This window comes from Mytilus galloprovincialis, chromosome 8, assembly GCF_965363235.1.
Source record: "Mytilus galloprovincialis chromosome 8, xbMytGall1.hap1.1, whole genome shotgun sequence".
Classification (NCBI taxonomy): domain Eukaryota; kingdom Metazoa; phylum Mollusca; class Bivalvia; order Mytilida; family Mytilidae; genus Mytilus; species Mytilus galloprovincialis.
This window is the reverse complement of record NC_134845.1, coordinates 90,332,442-90,344,989: the sequence shown is the minus strand read 5'-3', so window position 1 is coordinate 90,344,989 and position 12,548 is coordinate 90,332,442. Positions and strand designations below refer to the sequence as shown.

The window sequence follows — 12,548 nt, the reverse complement described above, 5'->3', positions numbered from 1 at the left end:
CAGTTTTCACATCTTTGATGAAAATATGTCTACACTACCATTTTTGGCATTTAAAGTCATATTAAACCTCAAATTAAAAAAAAATGATGCATATGTTTTTAATAACCAAATGGATAGTTTTCATTATTAAACTTATGTACATGTATTTTTTTCTAAAGAAAATTCTTTAATTGTTGACCATTAGAAGAAGTTTACTTTTTTAATTGCTTGCTTACAGGAAGCAAGTCGTCGACATATTTTCCATATGCAAAGTGAACTTAGTGTGAACTTTCTCAAAAATCTGGTTATCACAATATGCATGGATCTGTCACTGAAATAAACTGTTATCTGTTTGTAAATATAAGTTAAACACATGCTCTATATCCAGGCTTTTTTGTTGATTGTTTACTAAAAGGTGAAAATCTAAAAACTTCAGTCAAAACACAGCATTTAATAAGCTGCCATATTTGTTAAATCCTAACAGACAGAGAGAAAAAAATTGACGATTTTACGATATATTTGCGTAAAAAATGATAAAATCGTACACAGAAGACTAAGTTTATGATTTATACATGCATTGGTTCAAGAATTGGATAAACATTATTTTTCATCAGTCACTCGTTTCATAGTCCTTTAAATTATTGAAACCTACCTTCCCAGCTATTATCATAACTTGGTTATATGTCATGGTTACTGTCATCTGTCTATCATCATAAACCACAGCTATTCTGTCTTGCCATTGGTCACAATCTGAGACAAGGTCAAATAAAGTTAACTCCTTTTTCAATGACTCAATCATGATTGGCTGAAACATAAATTTCACATTTTTGATATTTAAGCAATACATTTCAAAACTCTACTTAAGTGTTCTAAAGTAATAACACATGTCTAACCATCATGCATCAAGGTACAAATAAATATCCAGAGTGTGACATACATACCAGTAATTTTTTTGTAAACAATGCTAACACTTTTTACTGTAATTTAAAATTTCACGTGTGCTGTTATTTTTATGACGCATTTACATTTAAATGGAATACCAAAAAAAATTGACAAGCAATTTTCAACTAACATGTTTATTTTTAGGTAATGAGTTGATTATGACTGAAGACTGATTCAAAGAAAAAACTCATATTGAACAAACTGCTTAAGTGATCTGACCTTCCTAGATCACTTGACCACTGAGGACCGGTATTTCAATGAGCTATACTCATAACTGATTGCAGCTGTCAGGTTAACATGTTTCCTCCCCACCCCAACCCGACGGTTAAAGAAAAAATCTAACAGCTTATGAAAATTGCCAATGAAGTATACTGTTTCTGCCGATTATTCAAAAGAGACATGTTCTTGTATCTCATTGTCCAAGCTATCTCTGGTTTCATCACAACAACATTTTTGTTTGTTTTTATAGTTGCAAAGAGAGAACCGGCATTAAACCTCCTTTGACAAGGTTTTTTTTTGTTTTGCCTAGCACTTATAAGAGACCATCTTAGCTAAATTATGGCCTTACTATAAATAGGGAAACTTATAAAACTAGCTGAGGCTATCACAGCGGCTTTTACACTCTTTTGTGAATAGACATTTGAAGTTACTGCAACCTCTAGCTATTTCATATCAATGAACTTCTGCATTATTCAGTTGTTGAGTGAAGTGATATAAATAAGAAGATGTGGTATAAGTGCCAATGCGACAACTCTGACATCCAAGTCACAATGTTTAAAAAGTTAACAATTATAAATCAAAAAGTACAGTCTTCAAAACAGAGCTGTTGCTCACACCGAATAGCGAGCACAGCCATGTACCAACCAATTATCAATCCATTTGTTTAGTCAGCGATGACAGACCCTTCGTATAGCTATCATGCCATTAGTCTCAAGTACGACCATGAATCAACCATTTATATCAAACCATAATACTGATTCAATGCCTGTGTTGTGACCTAATGAACCCTCAAACGCTCACTCCATAAGTCCAGTCAAAGAAGACAGACCCATGGTAAAGCTAACATGCCTTCAGTCCCAAACATGGCCATACATCAACCAATTGTATCAAGTCATAATACTGATTCAAGTAAATGTATGCTTCCTCCCAAATTGAAGTGACATTGTGCACTTGATTTCCCAATGAAGAACAAGTTTGACCCGATATATCATATTGCCACTTTTTACTCATTGGCGTAATCTTGTGGTAAAATAGTCATGTGTCGTTACAGTTATAGTGAAAGTGTTAAATGTTTTTTTTAAGACACACCAAATTTGCAAGGTATCAGCTTACACACAGTGCTAAGATTCCCTGAAGCTCAACCGTAATGAACAGAATCCTACTAGTGTTTCAGTGGATCCATTACAATTCTTTGGATACCAAATTTGTGAAATTTGAGGGCACTGTTAAAATCCAATTTCAAATGTTCAAGGAAGTACACATTTTCTATAAACTTGTAATCCGAATATGGCTAAACCATAAATTTTAAATATCCACAAGCGTACAAGTTTTCTTTAATCCACGAAATTTGGTACCCAAGAAAAACTTATGAATTTGCAGTACTAGTGTTGCCATCATTTTGCCAGAGAATGCCAGCACAGTAATGAGTTTTATATGTGTCTAACTTTTACGTGTGCTTACAAATTATCTTTAATGTGACAGATGGTTCACCCACCCATTATTCGATTTCCGATTAAGATTTAAAATTGTGATATGGAAATACATTCTCAAGATCATTGAGATTATCTAGAGTGCCACAAAACAATTAAGCGATTGTTCAAATTTAGTCCTGGTATCTATGATGAGTTTATTTACATTATTGACAAACATTTTATAATGTGAGCCATCTTGAAAGACCACCTTCATTGTAATATGGGAGTGTCTTATCAATGACATAACGGCATACAACATCTGCCATACTGATTCAGAAGAAACCCATTTGTCCATTGGTCATTTCAGAAGAATCAAGTTCTGGCTAATGTTTACGTTCCTTTGTGCAAATGTCCCATGTGACCTGTTTAATCATGTCAGGAGTAAAAATAAGATACTTTATTCAGCAGTTGACAACAAAATCATTTTAGCCTGCCTTAAACTGTGGTATGTTCTATAAAAACGAAAACATGAAAACTATTTTGCATTTTTTTTTAGGCCCAACACGGTCTGGGCCTTAAGACGCAATTGCTGCTTATTAAATTCCTTCAAAAGCATAAATATGCAAGCTTTTGGCATATAGAATCGAAGCATGCTTATTTCTACCCCAACATTTGCTAATAAACAGTCCTCTTACAAAAAAGTGGTCTTTCAAGACAGATCCCTAAGAAGTTATCCATATATACCTAGTACCAGTTATTGAATCCTTTAAAATATTGCCTTCAGTTATCTTTTAAACTGGATCCGTCAATGAAAGCATGTGTTCCATATGCTCTTAAGAAGTCGGTTGAATCTTTGATATTTTCCCGTCTTTCCAATTCCTTGAGTGAATCAGGCTAACCTTGACATATATCCTTTGTGAAACAAGGTCAACCTTTCTATTTCATTTGTGTAAAGCAGTCAATCCTTCTCAAGTTTGTTATTAAAATGATTCCTTTCTGAATTCCTCTTGTTGAATTCATCATCATTTCCAAGTCCTCGTATGAAATAGGTTAAATTTATCACATCAGTAGGGTTAAACTATTCATATGGTGTTGAGAACGGGTTCAGCTATGAAACTTAGTGTGTGAAATTATCAAATCAAAGTGTCCTGTTTTTAACGAAGGCGTAAATACTCCACGCTATACACAAATATTGCAACTGTCAAGATGAATGATGCTTACAACTTTCACAGTTTACATGATTTATGACCGAAGTTTGACGATACACACATCACACTGTTTATTGTCAATCATGATAATTGTTTTAGTTCATGACACAAAGATTGGAAGTGAAAAAATATATTAAGGAAAGCTTTACGATTAAAAAATAGGACATGTTCTAAAACAAGAGGCTCTCAAGAGCCTGAATCGCTCACCTGAATTTTTTTGGTTTAATCTCTCATCAATGATTATTTTGGCTTTTCAATTTATTTAAATGTTCTTTGAATCGTCCTATTTTCTTCAAAAGCAAAAAAAAATCATTTTCTCCTATGTTCTATTTTAGCCATAGGAGCTATGTTTCTTGACATACAAGGAAATGAAATATAAAATTTATACTAGATACTCTGAAACTCTGAAACTCATTTAGCATAAGTTTGGCTGAAATTGATACAGCAGTTTCATAAGAGATTTTTTAAAGAAAGTCAACATGGTGAACAAATTGTGAAAAAAGTCTTTAAAGGGCAATAACTCCTAAAGAGGTCAATTGACAATTTTGGTCAAATTGACTTATTTGTAGATCTTACTTTGCTGATCATATTTGCTGTTTACAGTTTATCTTTATCTATAATAATATTCAAGATAATGACCAAAAACTGCAAAATTTCCTTAAAATTACCAATTAAGTGGCAGCAACCCAACAATTGGATGTTTGATTCATCTGAAAATTTCAGGGCTGATAGATATTGACCTAATGAACATTTTTACTCCATGTCAGATTTGCTCTTAATGCTTTCGTTTTTGAGATATAAGCCAAAAACTGCATTTGACCCCTATGTTCTATTTTAAGTAACGGCGGCCATGTTTTTTGACGGATCAAAAATCAAAGCACACACTTTGTGCAGGATAATCTAAGGAACAACCATGCTAAGTTTTAACCAAATCCATTCAGTAGTTTCAGAGGAGAAGATTTTTTAAAGTTAGCAAATATGATGAACAAATTGTGAAAAATTGTCATTAAAGGACAATAACCCCTTAAGGGGTCAATTGACAATTTTGGTCAAATTAACTTATTTGTAGATCTTACTTTGCTGATCTTTTTTGCTGTTTACAGTTTATCTTTATCTATAATAATATTCAAGATAATGACCAAAAACTGCAAAATTTCCTTAAAATTACCAATTAAGTGGCAGCAACCCAACAATTGGATGTTTGATTCATCTGAAAATTTCAGGGCTGATAGATCTTGACCTAATGAACATTTTTACTCCATGTCAGATTTGCTCTAAATGCTTTCGTTTTTGAGATATAAGCCAAAAACTGCACTTGACCCCTATGTTCTATTTTAAGTAACGGCGGCCATGTTTTTTGACGGATCAAAAATCAAAGCACACACTTTGTGCAGGATAATCTAAGGAACAATCATGCTAAGTTTTAACCAAATCCATTCAGTAGTTTCAGAGGAGAAGATTTTTTAAAGTTAGCAAATATGATGAACAAATTGTGAAAAATTGTCATTAAAGGACAATAACCCCTTAAGGGGTCAATTGACAATTTTGGTCATATTAACTTATTTGTAGATCTTACTTTGTTGATCTTTTTTGCTGTTTACAGTTTATCTTTATCTATAATAATATTCAAGATAATGACCAAAAACTGCAAAATTTCCTTAAAATTACCAATTAAGTGGCAGCAACCCAACAATGGTTTGTTTGATTCATCTGAAAATTTCAGGGCTGATAGATCTTGACCTAATGAACATTTTTACCCCATGTTAGATTTGCTCTAAATGCTTTCGTTTTTGAGATATAAGCCAACAAGAGGCTGTCAAAACGACAGCAAACCGGATTTATTAATATTTATTTGTGTCCTGGCAATATCACAAGAACCATTACTGATGAATGGTGAAAGTGAAAATCGTCAATATCAAATTTGACCTCCATTTTGTCATCAGTATCAACATCTTAAAATTTGAAAAGCTTAGATTGAATGGTTCATGAGTAAATGCAACAACATGAATGGAAACGCCATTTCACAATCTTTCAAGAACCATAACTCCTGAACAGTAAAAGTCAAAATCGTCATAATTGAACTTGACTTTTAATTTGCCATCAGTAACAACATATAAAAATTTCAAAAGCTTTGGTTGAATGGTTCATGAGAAAATGCATGGACACGACTGGAAACACCATTTTTCAATCTTTCAAGAACCATAACTCCTGAACGGTAAAAGTCAAAATCGTCATTATTGAACTTGACCTCCATTTTGTCATCAGTAACAACATATTAAAATTTGGGAAGCTTAGGTAGAACAGTTCATGCGTAAATGCACGGACACGACTGGAAACTCCATTTTTCAATCTTTCAAGAACCATAACTCCTGAACAGTAAAAGTCAAAATCGCCATTATTGAATTTGACCTCCATTTTGTCATCAGTAACAACATATTAAAATTTGGGAAGCTTAGGTAGAACAGTTCATGCGTAAATGCATGGACACGACTGTAAACTCCATTTTACAATCTTTCAAGAACCATAACTCCTGAACGGTAAAAGTCAAAATCGCCATTATTGAACTTGACCTTCATTTAGTTGTCAGTAACAACATATTAAAATTTTAAAAGCTTTGGTTGAACGGTTTATGAGTTAATGCACGGACAACATTTGATTCCCGCCCGCCCGCCCGCCCGCCCGACCGCCCGCCCGCCCGCCGTACATCCCCAAATCAATAACCGACATTTTTGTCACAAAAATCCGGTTAAAAACTGCATTTGACCCCTATGTTCTATTTTAAGTAACGGCGGCCATGTTTTTTGACGGATCAAAAATTGAAGCGCACATTTTGTGCAGGATATACTAAGGAACAATCATGTTAAGTTTCATTCAAATCCATTCAGTAGTTTCAGAGGAGAAGATGTTTGAAAAATTGTTAACGACGACAGACGACGACGACGACGTCGACGACGACGGACGCCAAGTGATGAGAAAAGCTCACATGGCCTTTTAGGCCAGGTGAGCTAAAAATAACATTAATTACAATAAATTAATTAAAATTCATCATGTTGACTAAAATTGATAAAAGTAACCTCAATGTCAAACACGAACTACTTTTACTTAATAACTTGATAGTTAACAAATGCACTTCTTTAACAAATTACTTTTAAAACAACTAATTTACATGTTTTAAAAACAGATTAGGTGGTACCAAACAGCTGGATCTAAATTAATTTGGCTTCATAAAATTTTAACTAAAAAATTACTTTGACTCTTTGCCAATAATGTTTTTTTTTTAAACTTGAACCGCACACTATATTGGAAAAAAATCCTCGGATAAATAAAAGTTTCAAAAACACTAATTTTGATCATTGAAAAGCTTAACATTCCATTAAAAATAGAATGTGAATAAAAAGTTCAGTTGATTTTTACAGAGTTATCTCCCTGTAGTGTTATTAAAATTCATCATATTGAAGACATTAAATAAATTTGATCTGATAACAGTAATCTCAGCTTTAAACAAGAACTTTTACTCTATAACTTGATTGTTAACAAATGAACTTTTCGAACACACTACTTTTAAAACAACTAACATTCATGTATTAAAAATCAGTTAAGGGGGTACTAAACACTTTGACTTAAAATAATTTGGCTTCTTTAAATTTCATAAAATTTTCACTAATATAAAATTTATTTTGACCCTTTGACAAAAATATTAAACTTCAAAAAACTTGAACAGCATTAGCATTTTATTAGAAAAAAAAACTTGGATATATAGTAGTTTAAAAAATACTAATTTCATCATTGAAAATCTTAATATTTCCTTTACAATAGAACATGGATATTAACCTCAACTGATTTTTACCGAGTTATCTCCCTGTATAATGTATTGTTTTGTACCACCTTTAAATATGAGTTTCTTTCTTCCAATCGGATATCATTTATCAGGATTTTTTCACATCAGGTTATGTTCATGGTATGAGCATCAGAAGGGGCAGTAAAATCTTCCCCTTGTTCTTAATAATCAACCATGCCTTTATTGCATTTCAAATAGGTAGTGCAATGTTTGTGTAGTAGAATATCCACAAACATTGGACATGAAAATTTCCAAATATATGATATCTTAAACTATCTACATAAGATTCCATCAAAACAATTTTCATTATATATACATTATGTACAATTCAATGTTAACGTTAACATTTTTCTAATAACCAGGAAATTGGCGACTATTGCCATTCCCTGACCACATCTGTTGATTTGGAATGTTTCCTTGGAACTGATCATGATAATCTAATCCTTGACCCCACGTCATCCCATCCAAAGAATTGAACCCAGCATTGCCAGTGTTGTGACCTAATGACCCCTCAAATGACCGATCCATTTGTCTAGTCAGAGAGGACATTGAGGACACACCCATTGATCCTACTGATATATTTTCAGTAAATCCAAGACCTTGTTGTCTTCTGATGTTTTCAGTTTGAAAGTCTTCATTAAAGGTACCTCTCTGATACCTTATCTGATTAAAATTTTGAGACATTGAAGTATGGTCTGGTCCTATGTTATTTGTAATCTCAAAGTTCCTGTTTTGTGAAGTGTTTCCTGATCTGGAATATTGGACTTCACTGTCAAATAATGACCTTATTTTTCTTTCTCTAGCCTGAGGAATACTGTTTATAGACATTGTTTCTGAATCTCTAAGTCCCATTTGATAGTTAGTGTCAAGGTTACCTTGAGAATAAGAGCCAAATGAATCAGCTCCATCGTCATGACTACTATTGTTTACATTTGAAGATGGTTGATAAAATTTCCCACTTCTCTGCCTATTTCTATTGCGAACTCTGTTTCTTTTCCTCTTAAAATTTGTATCTGAAGGATTCAATCTTTGGTTATTAGTGTTCTGCAAAGTGTCTTGGGAATTTTTTGAATTTTCTGAGAGATTAGTCCTTCTTGCTTGCAAATTTCTTAAATGGCGATTACTATTCTTTGACTGTGATTGGGAGCTATTTTTCGAAAACATTTCAGACTGCAGAAGTTCTTTTGGTTTGTTAGATGAATTTTTAAAAAGATCTGAAGAGGGACGATCCATAGACGACTTTCCTGCTGGAGGAAATGCAGAAAGTATGCTCGTACGTCTCTTTTCGTCTAATAAGCTGATCAAAATCAGTATAGGTCTCCAGTGGATCAGACCACCAGGAGAATTGATTGGATTTAAACTGAATCGGTCGGGTACCTTCCAATCTTGATCTTGGCAAATTTCCACCATGGCCCAATGACAGGAGGACAACTCTTCATTTTTTGAGACATCAATACCTATACCATTGACAAGATCCATTAAGGCATTGAATGAACTTTGAGGTCCAAGAATGGCCATTTTCAAAGCACGAAGGGCTGCAACACGAGTTGGGGTTACATTTGCTTGACTGATTTTATCGGAATCTTCCACCGTTTTAAATATGCCCGGTATATGTTTTTGAGATGCATGATAGTACAGATCATTGCACTCAATAAAGCACCCTGGAATGGGACACTTTTCAAGCTTGCGTTGAAAGGGTCTACCTTTTCCCACATCAAATTCCTCCCTTTCTGGATAGTCTATTCTGCGATTACGTTCTTCCTCGTCCCTCCAATTGAATTCTCGAGAAGGAAAGTCTTCCATTACATTCTTTCCTCTCAAAGTGTCCTTCACAAATCTGTCACGTTTCGAATCATCCCTCAAATCAAACTCCTGAGAAGGATGATCTTCTGTTACATTCCTTCCTCTGAGAGTATCCTTCACAAATTTATTTCTTTTTTCCTCATCCATCCGATCAAACTCTCGAGAAGGAAAATCTTCCATCATATTTCTTCCTCTAAAAGTGTCCTTTACAAATTTATCTCGTTCAAAATCATCTTCATTGGTCATCCTTCTCCTCTCTTGACCAAAACTCCTATCATGCCTATCAAATCCAAAGGCATTAAATAATCGGTCATCTTCCATCGATGAAAAGTCCTTTCTAAAATCATTTGGATCGTTTCTGAAGTTAGCCAGAGCTCTACTTGGAATGACTTCATTGTCTTCCATAAGAACAGGACCAACTCCGAAACCCTGTCTGTTCCCTTTTTCTGCTGATGGGCCCATGTAAAAATCTCTATGGTCCGGTTCAAAGTTTGGACCTTGATCCATCACTTCCATATGTCTATGATGCATGTCATTAGGTCTTCCCATAGAAAAGTTAGCATGTTCTCTCATCATTTGCCTGCGTTCAACTTCATCAATATCAAAAGGTCTCCTCATGAAATCTTCCTGTTCATCAAACCCTCCTCTCATCCTTTCCCTTTCTTCATTAAACATGACATCACGACGTCTTCTCATTAATTCCTCTTCATCATGATAGAAGTTAGGGTGCTCTCTTCTCATTTCAGTATTTTCAAATCTAGCGTTATAAGGTTCATACCCGAAATCATTCTGTCGTTGTCCAAAATCAAACCCTTCTCTAAAAACTCCTCTATTTTGAGTGTTGTTATCAGGATTCATTGGTCCCATCATCATGTCCCTCGGATTCATTTGAAAAGGGTCATTTGGTCCAAATGGCCGATGAGCAAAATTCTGTTGCATGGAAGGAAAACCTGAACTAAAATTTGGTCTATTAGCTGCTGCAGCTACTGCACGAGCAGCCTGTCTCAATCTTCGAGCACGGCGTCCTGCAGAGCTCTCCTGAAATCTTTTCTTTTTAAAACTCCCAAACTTTGGGTCTGCTTTTTTAGAGGTATCTACCAGTGTGCTTTTGTTTTCTTTCGTTTGAGGCTTTGAATTTGTAGCAGCTTCAGCTGCCTTCGCAGCCTCTCTGCGCTGTCTTTGACCTGGTCTGATTCTTTTCCCTCTTTTTCTCGGCATTTTTAAACTAGACACAGTCTTAATGGTTGGTGATTTTCCATGATCCTTCTGTGAATATCAAGAAATTTGACTGATTAAATTTAGTGCTGTTTTATCGGTCAATTTTTTAATGAAAATAATCACATGGAAAATAAGTTACAGTCATCATTAATTTTCCATCATTTTCAATTTAAACAACCCTCTGCCTCTTCCTCCCCCCAAAAAAAACTAATATCAATTTCAACTGGGCTATAATACATGTAATTATGATAATGAAATTGGTGTTTAATGTCAATTATTTCATGCATATAAGGATGAAAACATGTTAACATGAAATTAATCTTAGATATATACTTAAGGAATGACTGTAATATTTTTTCTGTCTACGAAGAAATAACATTAAAAAGTTGGTGCACACTGAATAACGCCTGTAGCGAGTTATTTAACAGTGTGCATCACATTTTTTATGTTATTTCGAATAGACAGAAAAAATATTACAGTCATTTCTTATAATTTAATTCTAAATTCCATTTTAAACCGTAGAAAACCATGAAAAAACGTTTATGACGTCACGGTCACATGACTAAATTATGTCTATGGGCTCATAACAAAATAACGTCAGCCAATCAGAAGATGTGTTACATCCAAAATTAAATTATATTGTAATGGACAAACATGTTGAACTTGCCTTTTATAGTACTTCTTTGGATTGTTAACTTTTCATTGGAAGATTTCATGAGTACATATGAAACACAAATAGAAATGGTCAATGAATTACAAATTTTCTATGGGAAGGTATGCTGACTTTGTCAAAAGAATTTTAAAATCAACAAGTGAAACTGCGAGCTACTGCTCACTGATGATACCCCCGCCGCAAGTGGATAATATTAATTGTGTAAAAATATGCAAGTGTTCGGTAAACAGGAAGTTGTCGAGTAATGAATTTGAAAACGCATCACACGGTATAGCTGACTTATATTAACCCTTAAACCAAATTTCAGAAATCCTTGTATTGCATTTCCTGAGAAAAATGTGACGAAAAATATTCATGGGACAGACGGACTGATGGACTGACGGGCTGACGGAAGGACAGACAGAGGTAAAACAGTATACCCCCCTTTTTTTCAAAGCGGGGGTATACATATCCATTATATTGAGTTTGACTCAATCCATGAAATTTGGTACTATGAAAAACCAATAAAGTCCACAGACTTTCACCATATCTGGACAAAATCATTGTATTCTGATGTTACGTCTGATTCAACTATTAATACATGTATTATTATTTCCAAGGGGAATTACTCTTTTCAAAATAGTTAATCAGCACTGATTTTCTAACTTGTCTTAGCATGCTGAGATTATTGATATAAATTTCAAAAACTGGATAGAATTGTACACATGAGAGCGCTAACAAGACAGAATGGGTTAATGCGTAATATTTCCATGTCCCCTCACAACCCAATGTTCAGGTGACAATAAAAGGTAAAGTGGCATATTTTTCTTAATTGGCATTAATACACTAAACTGTAAATATGCTAAATTCTAATATGACGTGCTTCTTTCGCTTTGAATACAACACTGTGAAAAAATTCTCGATACGTCTATAATTAGCGCAGACTCAGAGATATACATAATAATGGCTGTTACAATATACTTCCCACATAAATCTACATGTAGTGGAACCTATTTGCAGACCCTTTGCCGTTTTTATTGATTTAAAAAGTGCCATTAAAAAAATACAAAAGAACTGTTATTCTTATTACATGTATAACGCTAAGGATAAAATTCGAATATCACCGCCCAGGCCATGTGTAAATTTCCAACAATCTATTGCTTCCATGAACTATTTCTTAAATAAAACATTCATCACCATGTCAGACAGAGTTCTAGAAAAGGGGTGGTCCAAAGTATTTGATCTACAAAACTTGCAAAGGGGTGGTCCAAAGGATT

At 34.0% G+C, this 12,548-nt stretch overlaps 1 protein-coding gene across 5 annotated transcripts in view; it reads right to left on the bottom strand.

Annotated features, from left to right (window-relative positions):
- LOC143042819 (beta-alanine-activating enzyme-like) overlaps positions 1-12,548 on the bottom strand; it is a 49,328-nt gene that overhangs the window by 25,220 nt on the left and 11,560 nt on the right. For 2 of the 5 annotated variants that reach the window (XM_076215284.1, XM_076215285.1), the window contains one exon: positions 632-784. In XM_076215284.1, the coding sequence (XP_076071399.1) occupies positions 632-784 (153 nt within the window). Of the gene's footprint in view, positions 1-631; positions 785-3,296; positions 3,934-6,773; positions 10,668-12,548 lie in introns of those variants that run through there. The other 3 variants (XM_076215286.1, XM_076215287.1, XM_076215288.1) reach the window with 3 other exon arrangements.